Genomic DNA, 20,510 nt, shown 5'->3' on the forward strand with positions numbered 1-20,510 from the left:
CGGGCCTATCCCCAAACAACCCAGAGATTTGGGGAGCACAACCTTAAAGAGGGCTCGTGGAGACAGCTAGGGCCAAGAAGGACTTCTCTCAAAGGTACACCTCAACCTAGAAACTCGGGAGGGGTGTGAGAAGTGGGTCCTGGGGGCTCCCCCACAGCAAAGAAGGAGGGTTTAGAGCAATGCTGTCCTTTGGAGGAAATGTAACAAGAGCCATAAATATCATTGTAAATTTTATCGTAGCCACATTAAAAAAAATAAGAACAGGTTTAGTTTATTTTAATTATATTTTTGTTGAATCATAATATTTAAAATATTACCATTTAATGTATAATCAACACCAAAAAATTTAATGAGATACTTATATGTTTCTCTTTTCCATACTTCATCTCCAGAACCCAGTAAGTATTTTACACTTACAACACGGGGCAATGAGAACTCACCACGTTTCAAGTTCTCAAGAGCCACAAGTGGCCAGTGGCCACCATACTGGATGGTGCCCTGGAGCTTTGGGAAGGAAAGGTCAGAGAAAGTGGGGAAGGGGGCCATGTGGGGCAGATTCCTTTCTCTTTTAGGCAACTCAAAGGGGTGGGTGAAGCCACGTCTGGCTGGATTCAGACTAACTGAGCTATGTAAAGCTACGGAAGGCTATCTGTCCCCCAAGTCCATCCATCCCCCAACGGAGATGGAAGAAAAGAGAACTAGCCCGGACAAATTCCCTACTAAGTTCCTGGTAGTCAACTACTGTCTTCATGGTCCCATGAATCTTTGCACTGTCCCTCTAAGGTAAGGCTCACTCTCCCTGTTTTATGGAGCAGAAAGCTGAGATTCAGACATCTTTCTGAGGTCCTGTCACTGCTCCTTCCAAAGGCAAATACGTAATAGAAAGGGTGTGTGCGTGTGCGTGTGTGAGGAGGTCTCACACGGAGGTTTTGTTTCACACATGGAGTCATCATCTGCGGCCAAGGAGTGGAAGGACTCAGTGTTTTGAAGCCACATTAAAGTTCAGTGACCTTATGTCCATGAGCTCCTGTCATTCCCACAATAGCTTCTGTAGTTGGATTTTTATCTCCACTTAACAGATGAGAACTTGAAAACTGGAAATCAGAGGTCAAATGATCTTTCCAAGGCCACCCAGGAAATAAATGGGAGAGGTGGGCTATCAACCCTGGTTGGTTGAGTGCCATCTTCTTCTCATGACTCCACTGTGACATTTTGGCTCAAGAGAACCAGCAAGCTGAGCTGGTGGGCTAGGCTGCCCCCTGCTGACCCTTTTAGCACCTTAATACTACCTGGCTTTGCTGTTCCATGTTGGGTGACAGATATTGGTGCCCATGTCTCATCTCTGATTACCGAGGTCAGAAATCACATCCAGTTCCTCTTGGTAGTTGCCACTGCTCTCTATATATGGTAAGGTTTTGGAATACTTATTCAATGGATGGATAAAAAAGTAGATGGTGGAAGAATGGGTAGATGGATGATGGATGGGTGGGTGGATGGATGGAAGGATGGGTGGATGGATAGAAAGATGGATGAATGGATGGATGGAAGGATGGATGGTGGGTGGTAGATGGTTGGATGAATGGATGAATGGATGATGGATGGAAGGATGGGTGGAGGGTGGAAGGATGGATAAAATGATATTAACAATGAAGAATATCATTAAGCAAGAAAAGCATTTCCTAGAAGGTAACATTTAAAAAAAAGATTTTACTTACTTATTTGACAAAGAGAGAGCGAGAGAGCACAAGCTGGAGGGGGCAGGCAGAGAGAGAGGGAGAAGCAGGCTTCCTGTTGAGCAAGGAGCCCCATGTGGGGCTTGATCCCAAGATCTTGAAATCACAACCTGACCCTAAGGCAGATGCTTAACCAACTGAGCCACCCAGGTGGCCCTAGAAGGTAACATTTTCAGAAAAGTTTGGAAGATGATAAATAACAAAAAGTAAAAGAAAGAAGACTATCATAGAACATTCCCCAAATAAACTTAACTTAATGAATTAATTACTACAAGCCTAGCATGGTGATGAGAAGACTGGCTGATATTATCATCATCATACCATTAATGGCCAACATCTACTGTGATCTCTCTCTACAGCAGACACTGTGCTAAGTACTTTATATCTTTTATCCAACAACTCTGTGGAGTAGGTATGATTCCCATTTTGTGGATGAGGAAGTGCCCTGCCCACCATCACTCTGCCAGCTGCCAGGGACGCATCCACACGGGCTGTGGATGTGATCCCTGTGAAATGCTGGCACCAGAGGGCCCCTAGCACTGTGCTTTGCTCTGTGGGTGTTTGCTAGATCTGGTCCAGCATAGCTTCTCCTGAAAATCAATCCATTCTAAAGCCAGACATCTATATAGATTTTATAGATTTTCAATTTCGTAATTTTGAATGGCCTCATGTTGCTTTATCCAGGATGCTCTCTTTTGTTTTACCAAATTTTAACCATTTGCACATTAGTGTGTGAGCATGTGTACATCCAAACACCTGTACATGTATGTATATGATGTGTGTGTATTTGTGCATAGGTGTAAGTATACACACCTGTAACATGTGCGCATATACATGTGTATGGGTGCATATACATAATTATTATTTTTAATTATGAAAGTCACACACATCTATGGTAAAACATTTAAATGGAGAGTCTCACAGTTGTTCTCAGCTGCTCATTCTCACTTCTGAGATCCTATCAATTAAACTATGGTGACAATGGCAGGATGTCAACTCCAACTACCCCACGGCCCAGGACAAAACGTCCTCTGCAATGTTTGAATGTGCCAGTGCTCAGAGAATAGCTTGGTCCTAACCTGAATGTTCCAGACGTGGGTGTCGGGCTATTATGGCTCACTTTATGGTTCAACCATTGTCTTGAACCACCCCCAAACATTTTCTATTAATATCCATGTGTCAATCCAAGGAGACTCATTAACATTCCAGACTATCAGTTCCTATTGGCTCCTTGCATACATACAACACCTCAGATATCTAGGGGGAAGCATCCATGTAGAGAGAAGAGGAAGTGCAAAGGTCCTGAGGTGGAAGGAAGCTTGGCCTGTGCTGGAAGCAGTGGAAAGCTTAATGTAGCTGAGGCAGATCAAGGGAGAACAAGAGTGATAAGGAATGAACTTTGAAGGGAAGGCCATGGTAGGGACTGTGGATTGTATCACAGAAGGGATGGAGAACTATGAATTAATGGATGCCACTTGCCCCCACTTTAATCTCTCCAGTGGCTTCCATTTACATTTAAAATCTAAGGGTGGCTCTGCAGGGTCCAGCTCCATCCACCTTATCAAGCATCTCTCAGGCCTCACTCCTCCCTGCTCAGGCATTCCAGGTGATCCTTAAATACATCTAGCTCTTTCTTGCATCCTGCCTCTTTGGCCCAGAAGAGCTGCCACTGCCCCAGGCTCCCCTCACACCTACATCCCGCACTTCCTGCAAGCCTGTTTCAGTGTCATCTTCTCAGAAAAGCCTCCCCCTGACCTCCTGACCAGAAGTCACCTTGCCCCAATTATTCCTTATGGCAGCCTTGGTCCTTTTCCTTTGTAATCACGATCATGAGCAAGAGTTTCATGCTTGTCTCTGGTTTATTCCCTTCCTGCCTGTCCCACGAAGGCAGGGTCCAGGCCTGTCTCACACACAGCTGTTGCTCATCTCTGAGCTCTGCAGACTACGCACGTTGCAGGCTCAGTAATATTTAAACAAATGCTTTAAAACAAGCACGAAGAGAGGCCCAATTTGCAGCCCTGTGGATGGGATGGGGAGAGCCTGGAGGCCAGGACATCCATGAGGGAACATGACCACTGTTTGGGGGAGAGAAGGTGAAAGCATGGCTTTGCAGGAGCAGGAGAGACAGAGAGAAGGCGCTGGTTTCAAGAGCCCTTCAGGAAGTAGAAGCTACCGGGGTTGATGATTGCTAAGACATGACACGGAGAAAGCTTTACTCTTGGGCTGACCACTTGGGAGATGGGGAAGGACATTTAGTCCATTTGGACTGCTGTTACAGAAATATCATACACCGGGGGACTTAGAAATAGCAGATTTCTCGTGGTTCGGTTATCTGGAAGTCCAAGACCCTGGCACTGGCAGATCCAGGGTCTGGGGAAAACCCACTTTGTGGTAGACAGCCACCTTGTCATTGAGTCCTCGTGTGGTGGAAGGGGCAAGGGAGATCTCTAGGGTCCCCTTGACAAGGGCACTAATCCCACTCATGAAGCTTCACCCTCATGACCTCATCACTCCCAAAGACCCTACTTCCTATTGCCAACACTTGGGGGTTAAGATTCCAACCTATGAATTTGGGGGAGACACAAACATTCAGACCATAGGAAACATAGTGCAATTAAGTGAAGTCATGTGTTTGTGGGGGTGGGGGAAGGAGATATTTGGGGCTTTATATCAGGAGCCCAGTCTTGGAATCTGAGGTGCTTGAGGGCCATCCAGATGGACATAGCCAGGAAGCAGGTGAAAATACAATCTTGACACTCAGAAGTGAAATTTGCCTGGAGAGGTCTGGTATGGACGATGATGTTGGCTGATACTTCTGGTGGGCTTAGTGCACATGAGGTAAGCCTGAAGACAGCGTCACACAGCAGCTAAGAACCCAGTTTCTGGTGTTAGGTTGTCAGAATTTGGGTAGGAGCCCCACCGCTTTTGAGGTTTGTGATCCTCAGCAAGATGCTTAAGTTTTCTGTGCCTCCATTTCCCCAAATGTGCAACAGAGATGATACTGGTGCCTCCCACTTTGGGGTACTATCAGGATCATAAGGAATTTAGAATAGTGTATAGCACTCAGTGAGTATTACCTGTTTTTTTTTTTTTTTATGATCTCACTTAGTCATAACAAGCCTAAATGGTAGGTAAGATTAGTATCCCCATTTAAAAAAAAGTATTTTAGGGGCGCCTGGGTGGCTCAGTGGGTTAAAGCCTCTGCCTTTGGCTCAGGTCATGATCCCAGGGATCGAGCCCCCATCGGGCTCTCTGCTCAGTGGGGAGCCTGCTTCCCTTCCTCTCTCTCTGCCTGCCTCTCTGCCTACTTGTGATCTCTGTCTGTCAAATAAATAAATAAAATCTTTTTAAAAAGTGTTTTATTTATTTGATAGAGCAAGAGAGAGAGAGAGAGAGAACATGAGCAGGAGAAGGGGCAGACTCCCCATTGAGCAGGGTGCCCAACTTCAGGCTCGATCCCATGACTCCGAGATCATGACCTGAGCCAAACACAGGCGCTTAACTGACTGAGCCACCCAGGCACCCCAGTAGCCCCATTTTTTAGGTGATGAACCTAAGGCTTGGAGAATTTAAGTAAATCTGAAGGTCACCCAGGCGGTAAATGGTAGAGTCAGGATTTCAGCCAGGACAAGCTAGCCTTCAAAATCAAAGTAGGGGGGGTGTCCAACCCTGGAGTCTGACCCATTCAGGGTTAGTCATGAATCGGTAGGCAGTGAATGAGGCATTACTCAGAAAAAAGTTTGGGGCATGGTGCTCTGGTTAAAGAGAATGAGAGAAATCAGAAAATGCTTCCATATGTAGCAAAAAGCCAAGTGAAAGGGTATGTTCAGAGACCCTGGTGCTCAGATCTTGGTCCTATTGAGGACCAGAATCAATGGCTTTGGGATTTTGTTTTCCCAACCCATCATTCAGATTTGTTTTTAAGAATCGATGCCATCTGATATCTCTCCTGAACTGCCCTAATCTTTGCCTTAATTATTCGTAAACACAGCTAACAATTGACGATGGAAACATACTTTCGCATCAGGGTCCGCCTGGACCCTCACAGCTTCCCCCAGAGCCAGGAGTTAAGAACCTACGCTCTGCAGATGAGAAAACAAAGGCCCACAGAGGGGAAGTGGTTTACTGAACCTGAGAACTCCGACGCTGGTGTAGACAGGTCTGCCGTTGAACCTGAAGTCTGTCACCTACCATCTGCAGTGCTTGGATAAGTTAGGGTTAGACTTACCCTCCCAAATCTTGGTTTCACTCTTCTGTAAACAAAACTGGTCATGCCTGCTCATCAGGTCGTTAGAAGGTGGCATACAGCAGGCGCTCAATACCGGGTAGCCAGCAGGAGCGGTAATAGTAACTGAGCCTCGACACAAAACCAGACCACCAATTCCAGCCCTGGGTTGTTGTTTCTGTGGAGAACGGCACATCTATGTGTCATTAAGGAAAGGGCACAGAGGCAAATGGGGGTAGCGGAAGTTAAGGCTGGGGAGGATGGTAAATGGTGATCATTAAGGTACTTTAATATCCAGCTGGAGGTGGGTGTGAGCATGAGGAGGGTTTACGGCTACTGTTAAGACCCCCATGATGAGTAGAGCCTTTGAAGCCACTTATATGGATTAGAATCCTGCCATTTCCTTGCTGTGTAACCAACTGAGGCAGGTCACTTGGCTTCTCTGAGCCTCAGCTTCCTTATCTGTAAAATGGGATTAAACTAGCTATCATTTCATTTCACAGTGTGTGTTGAGTCCCTAGCCTGGTGCTCAGCGAATACTATGTTTCTCCTTCCCAGCACAAGGACCCCTCGGGAACGACTGTGGATGTATTTTTTCTTTCCTGTAAGAGTAAATTATTCTTCATTGCCCTCTAGGGGTGGGAAGTAAAATGGCATGCGTGACACCAAACCTGAGAATTAGTGGAAGAAGGAACCCATAGGAGCAAAATTTTTGTCTTCCTGGGGCGCTGGGTGGCTCAGTTGGTTGAGCATCTGCCTTCGGCTCGGGTCTTGATCTTGGGTTCCTGGGACCTGGCTCCGTGTCAGGCTCCCTGCTCAGAGGGGAGTCTGCTTCTCCCTCTCCCTTTGCCCCTGCCCCCGCCACTTGGGCACACACACTCTCTCTTTCTCAAATAAATAAATAAAATCTTAAAAAAAATTTTTTTTCTCTCTTGAGTCCAGAAAGAAGAGGCTAGTTGAGATGAACCCATGGTCCAGTTACCTGTTGGGATGGACGACCTTCGTCCTCTACTCCTATGAGATAAGTGGAAGTGAGTATACTGGAAAATGATGGATTCTGGATTTGGAAACCAGAAAGAATGAATGGGGCCAAAGCAAAGATTGCTGGAGTCAGGTAGAGAGGAGATAGAGAATCATCTGCTTCTGGACTGCCTTGACCATGGATAACTGAAAGTGTGGAAAGCAAGATAAGTGGGTAGGAGCTATAATGGACACGAGCACTTTCATGATGGTCAGTACATGGTAGGGAAGTGCAGATGTGTTAATTAAAAGGGGGGCTCTAGGGGTGCCTGGGTGGCTCAGTTTGTTATGCGTCCAACTCTGCATTTTAGCTCAGGTCCGTGAGATTGAGCCCCGCGTCAGGCTCTGAGTTGAGCATGGAGCCTGCTTAGGATTCTCTCCCTCTCCCTTTGCCACTCCCCCACCGCTCACATGCTCAGTCTCCCTCTCTCTCTAAATAAAAGGGGGGGGTGTCTATAATTCCAATAGATTGAGTCCTCAGGCTCTGATTTGAGCATGGAGCCTGCTTAGGATTCTCTCCCTCTCCCTTTGCCACTCCCCCACCGCTCACATGCTCAGTCTCCCTCTCTCTCTAAATAAAAGGGGGGGTGTCTATAATTCCAATAGATTGAGTCCTCAGACTCCAACTCAGACCCTCCACTCTTTTTCTTTAGATTGTGGTAAAATGCCCAGAACCTGAAATCTATTGTTTTAACCATTTTGAAGCACACAGTTCAGTAAACAGCATTGCCTTTGTTGTACAACCAAGAGCCAGAACTCTTTTCAGCTTGCAAAACTAAAACTCTGTACCCATTAAACGACTCGCACTTCCCCTCCCTCCAGCTCTGCCAACCACCGTTCTATTTTCTGTCTCTGTGAATTTGACCACTCTAGATACTTGATGAAAGTGGAATCAGGGGCGCCTGGGTGGCTCAGTGGGTTAAGCCGCTGCCTTTGGCTCAGGTCATGATCTCGGAGTCCTGGGATAGAGCCCCGCATCGGGCTCTCTGCTCTCTCGGGGAGCCTGCTTCCTCCTCTCTCTCTGCCTGCCTCTCTGCCTGCTTGTGATCTCTCTGTCAAATAAAAAAAAAAAAAAAAAAGTGGAATCAAATCGTACTTGTCTTATTGTGACTGGCTTGTGTCACTGAGCATAATGCCCTCAAGATTCATCCATGTTGTAGCAGCTGTCAGAATTCCCGTTCCTTTTAGGGCTGAATGATATTTCACTGTGTGTGTGATACACACATATACATACATTTTGTCTATCTACTCATCCATTGATGGACTTGGATTGTTTATACCTTCTGGCTATTGTGAATAATGCTGCTATAAACATTGGGTGTTACAAGAACTTCTTTGAGTACCCACTTTTTAAAAAAATTATTTACTTATTTTACAGAGAGAGGGCACAAGCAGGGAGAGTGGCAGGCAGAGGAAGAGGGAGAAGCAGGCTCTATGCTGAGCAGGGAGCCTGACACGGGGCTCGATCCCAGGACCCTGGGATCATGACTTAAGCCAAAGGCAGACGCTTAATGACTAAGCCACCCAGGCACCCCAAGAGAACACACTTTCAATTCTTTGGGGGATATAGCCAGAAAGGGAATTGCTGGGTCATATGGTAATTCTGTGTTTAGGTTTTTGAGAAACTGCCACACTATTTTCCAAAGCAGCTGCATCATTTTATATTCCCATCAACAGGGCATAAGGTTCCAATTTTTCCACATCCTTGCCAACACTTGTTTTCTGCCCCCCCAAAAGTAGCCATTCTAGTGGGTGTGAGTCTATGTTCTTAATATATCTAGGAATCTAAATCAGCTCCCCAAAGATCATATGGTAAACACAGAAGCAGAACAAAGAGAGACCCTGATTATATATAGTTCACTCAAGCTATGGTGAAACAATTCTCTATAATTAATATCCTTTTCTACCTGACAAGCCTTCTCCCTTGGATAGGCTCAAGAAACACTCCTTTTTTTTCTTTTTAAGATTTTGTTTATTTATTTGTCAGAGAGAGAGAAAGAGAGAGCATAAGCAGAGGGAGGAGCAGGGGGAGAAGAAGGATCCCCACTCAACAGGGAGCCCGATGAGGGACTCAATTCCAGGATCCTGGGATCATGACCTGAGCTGAAGGCAGAGGTTTAACCAACTGAGCCACCCAGGCCTCCCTCAAGAAACACTCCTATTTTCATGCCCTTGGATTCCATGAAGCCCTTTTTCTTTTTTTTATAATATTTTTAAAAGATTTTATTTACTTATTTGACACAGAGAGACACAGTGAGAGAGGGAACACAATCAGGGGGAGTGGGAGAGGGAGAAGCAGGCTTCCCACTGAACAGGGAGCCCCATGCAGGGCTCGATCCCAGGACCCTGGGATCATGACCTGAGCCTAAGGCAGCCGCCCAATGGCTGAGCCACCCAGGTGCCCCATGAAGTCCTTTTTCAATGATCACATTCTATACTCCAGAGATTCCTAATATCACTGGGCAAGCATTAGAGTCCATGAAATCCCGGATTGGTATTAAAAAAAAAGTGTGTATTTATCAGGGTAGTGAGAATAGATCTTGAAACAGATAAACTCCAAACCATCAGCAGTTTAACATGAAACATTTTATTTCTCGTTCCTATAAAGCCCAGTGAGAGTGCTTCTGGTCAGCAGGGGTCCATGCACCTTCCACCATGGGGCTCCACCATCACCGAGGGCTTTGGGGTGCTATGTGGATTCTTTGTTTGGAGCTGATAGACAAGAACCAAGAGTGTGATAATATTGGAAGAGAGTTTTTTTTTGGCCAGGAAGTGATATCTGTTACTTTCTCCCATTTCCACTGGTCTAAACTCACAGAATGCTTAGCTGCAAGGGAGTCTGGGAAATGTGGCTTTTAACAGTACGTTTGGGAGGAAGATGAAGCCAGTTTTGAATCCACAGCAGTCTCTGCCACAGGGAGGTATGAGCGTTTTCCCGAGAGAAGGTCTGGCTTCTCACAAGAACTGAGGAGTCCCAAAAGGCTAAGAACCCAGAGTTCATTCAGACAGGGAACCATGCCAGCTTTCCCAGTTCTTGTTTCATTCTGGTCATACCTTCCTGAGACCACCCCCACATTCCTGTGGCGAGACTTGGCACATATTTTTGGTTAACTTATTCAGTACACGTTTACTGAGTGATTCCCAAATGCTGGGCACCGGGCAATGGGTTAGAAGTATGGCAATAAATGAACTTATGCCCTGTACTCAGAGACCCCGCAGCGAACGGGAGTGATAGACATGGAAACAGAAAACTGTATTCTTTGAATATTTGGTAAGTACATTGATAGAGATTGCTCAGAGTATTGGAAGAGTGTGGAAGAGTATTAATCTAGACTGAACCAAGTCGTGTGGTTGAGTAATGGGAATAAGGCTAGAAAGAAAGAAAAGAGCAGGGTGAAGGGCATGAGCCAAATGCCAAAGACAGGAAAGAGCGTGGAGGAAGGTCGAGGAAATGTTAATCAGACAGTGAGAACAGAGAGGTCAGCAGGGCCCAGATTAGAGAGGATTTCAACCTAGTTAAGAAGATCAGACCATCTGCTGGGTTACTTTGCAGATGGCTAATAGTATCTATTATGTGTTGATTCTTACTAACAACTCCCAAGGATAATCTTAATCCTGGGTCAAGGGGGCATCTTCCTGCCCTCCCTTCACCACCAGCATCCTATGCTCTGGTGGTGTCCCTGACTGAGAACCATGGATGACGATGATGACAGTGATGGTGATGATCGCTAACATTCGCTGGGTAGCAGTCATGTGCTCTTCTAAGCACTTTCCAAATATTAACTGGTTTCAACTTTATAAAACCAAGACCCAAAAGTTCTGAGACCCAGAGGTAGAAAACGCAATGTGAGTTCAGGGCCTCTACTTGCGTCAACCCACCGGCGAAGCTCAAAGATGGAGGTCTGCCTTTCCACCGCCTCCCAGGACATCCCTCATCCACCCTTATGATGGCTTAGGTCAGATCATACAGGCTAAGAATCTGATCCAGAAGAGATGGGGCTACTAGGTTGAAGGTAGAGAGGATGTCTTGTTCATCTATATTGGTAACAGAATAACTATCCCCAAACGTCAGTGGCTGAGCTCAATAGAGTTCACATCAAACTCAGCTAGCACTTCGATGTGGATGTGTGGTGGAAGCCTCTTTCATTGAGATTCAGAGACACAGGATCCTTCTGTATCATGGCTCCTCCAGCCCCTACAGCCTCAAGGTTCTCTGCAGGGTCGTCCTCTTTATCTGAGTTTCTCAACCTGGCCACTGTTGGCATTTGGCGCCAGTTGGCTTTGTTGTGGAACCTGTGAATGGTAAAAAGTTTAGCAACAACCCTGGCCTCTACCCAGTAGATACCAGGAGCACACCTACCAGTACCCCCTTCTCCCAGCTGTAACAACCAAAATGCCTCCAAACATTGTCTAATGTCTTTTTCTCCACTGATAACCATGGCTGTATATCCAGCTGACAGAAGAAGAAAGGAGCATGGAGGTTTGCTTGGGAGCAAAGAAGTAGTGAACATCATTTCCACCCACATTTCCAACCACCAACATATGAGTTGTAACTGAGTCACGTGACCCCACCTAACTATAAGAGAGTCAAAAAATAGGTTCAAGCTAGGAACCCATTTAGTGAGTCCACAGAAGTTTTGTCTCACCGTGTTTGGAACAGGAGCACAAACACACACACACACACACACACATGCACACACACTACATAACCTATCAGAATGTCTTTATCATGGTAAGCCTTCATTATATCCTTGAGGGAGGGGAGGAGGGAGTGACAGGATGAAGACAAAGAGAAAAGCTATGATTTTGGACCATTAGGTAAAAAATTCTAGTTCTCGTTCTAGTTCTGCTTCAAAAAAAAAAGGCATTAAATTGAAATGATTCTTTATCTTATGTGGGTCTTTACTTCCTTCTCTATGATGTGAAGAATTTGAACTAGAATTTCTTTCTTTTACCTACTTTCTTACTTTCGTTTTCTCTTTCTTTCTTTCTTTCTTTCTCTCTTTCAAGATATTATTTATTTGACAGAGAGAGAGTGAGAGAGGGAACACATGCAGGGGGAGTGGGAGAGGGAGAAGCAGGCTTCCCACCGAGCAGGGAGCCCGATGTGGGGCTCGATCCCAGGATGCCGGGAGCATGACCTGAGCCGAAGGCAGACGCTTAACCAGGCACCCCTAGAATAGAATTTCTTAAGATGTGTTTCAGGGAACATTATTCTCCAAAGCTATCAAGGAGTTGGGGAAAAGGACAGTTTAAGATACTCCATACGCCTCTTGCTAATTCAGTTCTCATTTGCATACTGGCCCTTCTGATGAGTCCTGCATTAAAGAAATCTGTCTAGCTTTTTTTTTTTCATGTGGCATTTTCTGAACTTATGTCTTCATTTGTCAGTTCTTTCTTAAGCATCTTCTATGAGCAAGTGACTGTTCTAGTTTCAGAGGATACACTGCATCGAAGACAAAGTCCCTGTCCTCACACCAAGGAATACAAAGGCCAAGGGTTGCATTTCTCTAACTTTCCTCACCCAAGTACCACCTCCTCAACATTTGCCATATCTGCACCCCAGCATCACTGGCTCTACCTTCTTCTTTAGATATGATCTCTTCTTCACTTTAACACCCTTATTTTATTTTTTTAAAAGATTTTTAAAAAAATTTATTTGACAGAGAGAGAGGGATCACAAGTAGGCAGAGAGGCAGGCAGAGGAGGGGGGAAGCAGGCTCCCTGCTGAGCAGAGAGCCTGATTGTAGGGCTTGATCTCAGGACCCTGGGATCATGACCTGAGCCGAAGGCAGAGGCTTAACCCACTGAGCCACCCAGGTGCCCCAACACCCTTATTTTAAAAGATAGTTAACATCAGGTCTATAATCTATAAAAATGCTTCTACTTGCCATAAATAGAAATTGCAAATAAAAATAAATACTATGAAAACAAAATCCTATTATTAGATTCTACTAGACGCTATTGTCCCAATATGGCTTTGAGTCCGAGTCGTGCCCTCTTTTTGTTGTTGTTAAGAGGGAGATTATTCAGAATTAAAGACATGGTAGAGAAATAGCAGCATTAAAATGAAGTTTTCTCTTTTGTCATCAGAAGGATTGAAAACAGCACTGCAAAATGAAATTGCTTTTCAGAATTAGTTAATGTGTGTCCCTCCATTACCTACTGTGATATCATGACCTTTACCAAATGTGTTTGCTGTGACGTTGATGGTGCTCTGCTGGTCTGAGGAAAACTTTATCCTGGTTGTTTTCATGGTTTATGAGACTCCTTCCCTGTATTCTTGGTCTCAACATAAGCTGGACATGCCCTTATATGTCACAAGAAAGCTCGATGCTAGGACTCCACATGTCGCCTTCAGAACCCCCATGGGAACCAAACTAAAACTCATCCTTGGCTCTTTGACAGTGATGAAGCCCCTCTGTTTTGTCTCTCTGTCTTCCAGATCAGAAAGATTCATGTGTCTTTCCCTTCATCTACAAGGGGTCTTCCTACTTTTCTTGCATCAAAACCAATAGCCTCTCCCCCTGGTGTGCAACCAGAGCCATTTACGATGGGCAGTGGAAGTATTGCATGGTGGACGGTGAGTGGCGCCATGCTGCTCCCTCAGGAGGCCTCCTCAAATGATGGGTCACAAAAGAGAATGTGTGGATTTGTATAATATGGTCATATTTTTTAACACAAGTTATGATACGTATGTATGTGCCTAGAAATGCTGCGGGAGGCCAAGCACTGGATGCTAATAATGGGGTAATGATGTTAACAATGATAGTGTTGAAAATGGAGCTCTCTGAACCACCGTATTCTTTGTCTCTTTCTTGATTTTCTAAATTAATAAGGAAAAACAGAAACAAAGTATAAGGGATTTGAGAAGGGATATAAGAGACTCTGTTTACTTTTTTCTTAAAGCCCAAGACATTTTTGCAATTGTGTGATTTCTATCTTTTGTGCACGGGACAAAGGGCATTTTGTTTTAACCAATATCCTATTGTTGGACATTTTAATTGTTCCTACTAGTAACCAGGTTTTGAATATTTAGAACCTACTTTTCCCTATACCACTGTTCTTGACTCTCTTAGATTGAATTCTCCCTTTGATAATAAACGTAACACCTCTTTTACTATCCTGAAATAAAATTTATAAGGAACATTACCTATTCTAAATTCCTAACTTCAAAATAAATCAACATAATTCCATAACTGCAGTGGAAGAAAAATAAAAAGAAGCAAAATGGTAATAAAGTAATTAAGTACCCATAATCCTACCTAACTTACAAGATATTAAAAAGTGGCCAGACTCTTGTACCTCCAAGCAGAATCTCTTTGATTGCAAGAGCTAAAAATGACTACAAAGAAGCCCCACTACATGCAAAAAAACAAACCAGACCTGGAAGCAGTACTATCCCTGGCTGAAAATATTGCTCAAACAACGTAAATTAGGATCAACTGGCTGAAACTGATCCTGAAAATTAGAGGTTTTTTTTTCTTTTAATTCTGGAACATGTCCCCAAACATGCATAAGATGTACAAAAGGGGACAAAACTCTGCCAGAACTGCATACACTAGACACAGTCAAGGCCCAGAGAGTCAACAACCTGCATTTGATTAAACCCCTCTCAGCCATGTCACCAAGGGCTCCTATTAGATGAAGGTGTACCTTTTGCATCTCCTCCCTCAGATCTGGCTCCTGAACCAAGTACTGCTCTTTGAAGCCATACCGGCAGGTATCTCACTCCCTGTGAATAGTGGTGGGGAAGCGGTTTTTCATGGTCATTTCTAAGTACTGCCTCGCAGGATGCTTCTCGTGAGCAGAATATGGAGATCAGAAACAGATATCCATGGCAATCCCTAGTGACGTTAGCTTACGATATTCATATCACTTAACCATATACTACTGTGCAGATGCTTTTCTGCTCATTTGCACGCTTCCTCAATAAGGACAATGTGCCACTACTGTGTAAATCAGAAGAACAGAGTCATCCCTAATTCTTTCCTTCCCACCCCACAGGTAACCCACCAACTAGACTTAATTTTGTCTTCAAAATAGATACTAGCTTCAGCTTCTGGGGAGAACCTGCTTCCTCTGTTTCCATCCTTCTTGAATCACCATCAACTCTGCCCGCCAATATTTGCTAACCGGTCTTCCCAAATCCCCCTCACCTCCCTCCAATAGATTCTCCACATATCAGTCAAAGAAACCTTTTTGGGATGTGAAGTCAGGCAAGGCACTTCCCTGCTCATGCCCTCTGTGGCTTACCGGCACACTTAGAGGAATATCTTGACCCCCAGATAGCCAATGCAATATTGAGAAAGAAAAACAAAGCAGGAGGTATCACATGCCCTGATTTCAGGCTATATTGCAAAACTATAGTAATAAAAACAGTATGGTATTAGCATAGAAATAGACACAAGGATCAATGGAACAGAATTGAGAGTCCAGAAATAAACTAATGCATATATGATCAATTAATTTATGACAAAGGAGCCAGGAATATGTAATGGGGAAAGGACAATCTCTTCAACAGTGGTGTTGAGGAAACGGCATAGCCACATGCAAAAGAATGAAACTGGACCCCTATCTTATACCATACAGAAAGGTCAACTCAAAATGATTGAAGACTTGAACACAAGATGTAAAACCACAGACCTCCTACAAGAAAACATGGGAGTAAGCTGTGAGACATCAGTCTTGGCAAAGATTTTTTGGGTTTGACACCAAAATCAAAGGCAACAAAAGCAAAAATAAACAAATGGGGCCACATCAAACCCCAAAGCTTCTGTATAGAAAAAGAAACCATCAATAAAATGAAAAGGCAACCTTAGAATGGGAGAAAGTATTTGCAAAACATGTATCTGATAAGGGGTTAATATCTGAAATACCCAAAAGAACTCCTACAACTCAACGGGAAGAAAGAGGAAGAGGAGGAGTGGGGAGAGTTGGAGGAAGAGAAGAAGAAGGAGGGCAAGACGAGGAGACCCCTCACCTTGGTCTGGAAAGCTCTACTTGACCTTGCCCTTCCTGTCCCCATCTTCCATTCCCTTCCTTGCCTGCTGAGCTCCAGCTACACTGACTGACATGCTTCCTGAATATTTTGAACTCCTTCCTGTCTTTGAACTCTCACACTTTTATTCCTTCTGTCTGGACCTCAATTCTCCCCAGTTTTTGCATGGCTGGCTTCTCCACATTGTAAGAACCTCTTCTCAAATGCCACCTGCTCAAAGAAGACTTCCTTCATCCCTTCGTCTATGAAAACCCCTCCATCATTTCCAAATGACCCTGATTCCCTCACTTAGTGTGAGTAAATCCACCCACTATAAACATAATGTCCAAAACTATATTTGTAGCCCTACATTTGTGGTGGGAAATTCAATCTGTCTATGGAAGTTGCCATAAGACACCAGCACCTAGATGATAATTTTACTGTATCTGACTTCTCTGACATTTGACAATTTTTCTTTTTGGTAATGGCACCATTCTTGTATGTCAAGGTCTTGGCTTTATTTGTTGGTCATAAACCATCAAAATTCTTTGTCTTGACTTGATTCCTATAGGTCGTTTTCTAAGAGATTCATTTTTAAGACACAGTGAAGTATGTTGTTTGTACAGCAGGTGGGGACACCATGGTTGAGATTGGGAACTTCATTGGGGAAGTTTTGAGGATGAAAGTACAGGAAAAGGCTTTCTTTATGAAATGCTTGATGAAATGAATGAATAAAATCTTTTCCAGACTTGATGCTTGTCTGGTACTTTGGTGGCTAATTGATGGTTGGATAGTTGGATGGATGGAAGGATGATTAGATGACTGTTCCGTGAATGGCCGAGAAAGTGAAACCACTCATGGGCTCCTTTCTGTACAGATTACCCACGATGCATCTTCCCCTTCATCTATCGAGGAAGGTCCCATAATACCTGCATAATGGAGGGCAGCTTCTTTGGAAGGCTGTGGTGCTCCGTCACCTCCAGCTTTGATGAGAAACAGCAGTGGAAGTACTGTGAAATCAATGGTGAGGCACTGGCGCAGGGATGGGGTGTTTGGTGGGGAGGAGGGGAGATAACAATGATCCTCCTGAGGGGATGGTGGCACAGGGGAGAGCAGAAGAATGGGAGCAATCTTCTAGGAACCAAATACCTTCTTGGAGAGTACATTAGGACAACCACAGGAGATAGGAATGTCCTGAGGCCACATTCCCCCAAGACCCCAATGTCAGCGTGGAAAATCCAGTTGTCCTGAGAATAAAAACCATGGGATCACATTGGTTTTCAAGTGTCTCTGTCACCAGAATTGCCAATAAACAGATTCACCAAGTGCTGGACCTTTCCTTAACATTTCATCTTAATAATCTCTTCACTTCTTAATGACCTCCATTCATTCTAGAGCCCTCTCTGTATTAGACTCTGATCCAGGACCTCTACATATAACCTCCCATTGAATCTTTCCATGGAAGCTCTATAAGATGCTATTTTCTTCTCTATTCAATAAATGGTTGCAGTAAAATTAAGTCCTGCCCAAGGTCACACTCCTAGGTGATGTCAGAGTTAGGATTTGAATTCAAGTCCATATGGCGGCGATGTCCATGTTTCTCACGAAGTAGTGTTGCCTCCATTGAGATGAAGATTCACGTGAGGCACCTATCCATGGAGCACACTTATTCCTGTATAAAATCTTCACTATGTTCTTCCCTTGGCTCTCAAAAAATCCTAATCCCATAGAACACCTTAATTTTATCTTTGGCTTAGCCATCCATCACTTGTGTCCTTGCCCCTACCACCCTTATGCTTAAATCTCACAAAAACTCTGTTGATGAAGCCTGTAGAACACAAAAGCCTTTGTTCAGATAGACAGTAAACCGTGTAGTGGTTGACAGTTTGGGTTCTCCCTTGTATGCAAAGTGGACCTGATAACATCACCAGGAACTCGTTTGGGCGTGTTCAATGTTATGTTGCCTTTCATGAGATAAAACGTGGTGCCTAGTCCATGTATGATAAATGGAAGCTCTTTTTGTTGTCTCTTCTCGTCCCTGGGACCTTTCCATGATTATTTTCAGAGTATGGGGGAAATTCTTTCAGCAAGCCCTGCATCTTCCCCTCCATCTACAGAAATAGCACGATCTTTGAGTGTGTTGAAAATGAAAGCAACAAACTCTGGTGCCCAACCACAGAGAACATGGATGCGGATGGGAAGTGGAGCCTCTGCGCCGACACAAGTAACTGGGGAAGGGGACTGGGTGGGCACGGGTGGGTTTCTTCATCCATCTACTCATCATATGTAGGGAGGTGGGCATATTGGCGATGAGTAATTCAGGGTCTCTTCCTCATGGATCTGATGGGTGAAGAGCATAAACAATGCAACTGTGTGACAGGCAAAGTACAGGCTGCTTAAGATCCAAGAGAAGGGAGCCAGTATAAGATTTTCAAAATGCAAAACACCTAACACTTGCTTATACAAACATAAAGTAAGCACATGCTAAAGGTTTTTTTTAAAAAATATATATTTTATTTATTTATTTGACAGACAGAGATCACAAGCAGGTAGAGAGGCAGGTAGAGAGAGAGAGGGGAGCAAGCTCCCTGCTGAGCAGAGAGCCCGATGCGGGGCTCGATCCCAGGACCCTGGGATCATGACCTGAGCTGAAGGCAGAGGTTTAACCCATTGAGCCACCCAGGTGCCCCTAAGGTTTAAAGAAAAATCTGGGGTGCCTGTGTGGCTCATTTGGTTAAGCATCCAACCCTTGATCTCATCTCAGGTCTTGATCTTAGGGTCATGAGATCAAGCCCCACATTGGGCTCCACACGGGGCATGGAGCCTACTTAAAGAAAAAAAGCTATTAATAAAGGAACTAGAAGGATAGTGAAGCTAATACAGGGGACATTATAAGAAACACATAAAGTCAGTGAAGAGAAGAATGTTGAGTGCAAGCAAGATTGTTAAGTTAGCTACCAAATCCATTAACATCTAATGGGCAATCAAACCTTTATGGTTATCTTGTCTGCCAGACAGAAGTTACTGGCATCTCTATGGAACAAAAATCATTCATGATGTCTCAGTTTTCTACACGTTCCAGAGTTGGAGCCTCCAACAAATACAACAGCAGGTAGTAAGTGAGACAAAGTTCTGTTTCCCTAGAGTAGGGGTCTGTGAATCCCATCCTGCCTATGGGCCATAGCTGAACCATTTTTTTTGTTCCCCAACCTAAGAATCATTTTTACATTTTTTTATGATTGAAAAAAGTCTAAAGAAGGATGGCATTTTGTGACCAGCAAAAGTATGTGAAATTTGTTACTCAGGACCCATATAAAAGAAAGAGACTGTATGAGGCATGAAGCTGAAAATACCTACCATCTGGTCCTTTCTAGAAAAAGTTTGATGACACTGAGCTGGGGAATCAGGTGACTGTTAGGGACTCTTCAGACAATGCTCTAGGAGGACATGAAAAGGTCATGTGGCAATCTTTCGGTGCCATTGCATGTTTTGGATAATTTTGCTAACAAAGGAGAACAAATGTAGATTTGGTGGATGATTGGGGCAGAAGCCCTTAAGGAAGGAAAATAGAACATTTCTCTGTAAATATAGTATAACATTTCCTCACAAGGCACATCCCAACCTGCCTGCACGTCAGGACCCTGGACAGCTCTACAGCATGAGAGTTGCACAGAAAAAGCACGGTGCAGCCTTGCCAGGTTTCAGCTAAGAATGTGGGCATTATGTGTCCACACATGACCACAGAAGCCCCACCAGTACTGATTTGGGTTCCAAATAAATTTTAGCATGTGGAGAATTCACACACTGAGGATCTGGGATTAAAGAGGAGCCCCTGTATTACGTCCTCTCCGTGCTTTCCGCTCCGCTCCCTGGTTCCCTTGGTGACATGATGTTGTCCTTGTCTCTCCCCCTGCCAGGACCCCTTGTGCTTTCACTCTGCCCTTGTTCCCCATTCCACACCCCATGGAACTAAACTCAAATAGCTTCCCAGGGAAGAAAATCTCTGTGAGATTTAGGATTGGGTCAGCATTTCTCTCCACTAATGGGAGCCTCTGAGCAGTGCCAAAACAACACATGCAAAGGTATTGTGGACCCAATTTTGATCTTAGGGTGGGCTCTGAAGCCTAAGACTTCACCATAGTGTAAAAGGTACAGGGATAACTACTGTCCTATCCCTTCTTCTCCCTAGGAATTTCCTCCTTGGTTCCTGGGTTTCCATGCCACTTCCCATTCAACTATAAAAACAAGAATTATTTTAACTGTACCAACAAAGGAACAAAGCAGAACCTTACGTGGTGTGCAACGTCTTACAACTATGACCAGGACCGCACCTGGGTATATTGTTGATGCAAAGGTGAGATGCGTAATGTACCCCGGGGCAATGCTGTGTCCTTCCAGCATGATTCGCTGTGGTTCCCAACAGGATGAGATCCACGTCCCAGAAGTGAGGTGAAGTGGGGGTAGAGAGAGACTGGGACAGCTTCCTGACTTAGAAGGAGGTGGATGAACTCTTTCAGACCCTGAAAGGTACCATGCCAAGTTTTAGGACCAG

The 20,510-nt window shown here is 44.4% G+C and overlaps 1 protein-coding gene across 1 annotated transcript; it reads left to right on the forward strand.

Annotated features, from left to right (window-relative positions):
• The first annotated feature begins 6,919 nt into the window (after positions 1–6,919).
• On the forward strand, positions 6,920–20,305 carry ELSPBP1 (epididymal sperm binding protein 1). The gene is made up of 5 exons (XM_047712390.1): positions 6,920–6,989; positions 13,424–13,561; positions 16,836–16,982; positions 18,024–18,182; positions 20,148–20,305. Exons 1-5 carry the CDS (start codon positions 6,920–6,922, stop codon positions 20,303–20,305), a joined length of 672 nt encoding a protein of 223 aa, XP_047568346.1.
• The last annotated feature ends 205 nt before the right edge of the window (positions 20,306–20,510 follow it).

Source organism: Lutra lutra, chromosome 17 (assembly GCF_902655055.1).
Source record: "Lutra lutra chromosome 17, mLutLut1.2, whole genome shotgun sequence".
NCBI lineage: Eukaryota > Metazoa > Chordata > Mammalia > Carnivora > Mustelidae > Lutra > Lutra lutra.

Excerpts from the sequence above, each read along its gene's own strand:
- ELSPBP1 (XM_047712390.1), top strand. The coding sequence starts at position 6,920 with ATGAACCCATGGTCCAGTTACCTGTTGGGATGGACGACCTTCGTCCTC. Across the intron at positions 13,562-16,835 it reads GAAGTATTGCATGGTGGACG|ATTACCCACGATGCATCTTC; the intron begins GTGAGTGGCGCC and ends CTTTCTGTACAG. Across the intron at positions 16,983-18,023 it reads GAAGTACTGTGAAATCAATG|AGTATGGGGGAAATTCTTTC; the intron begins GTGAGGCACTGG and ends GATTATTTTCAG.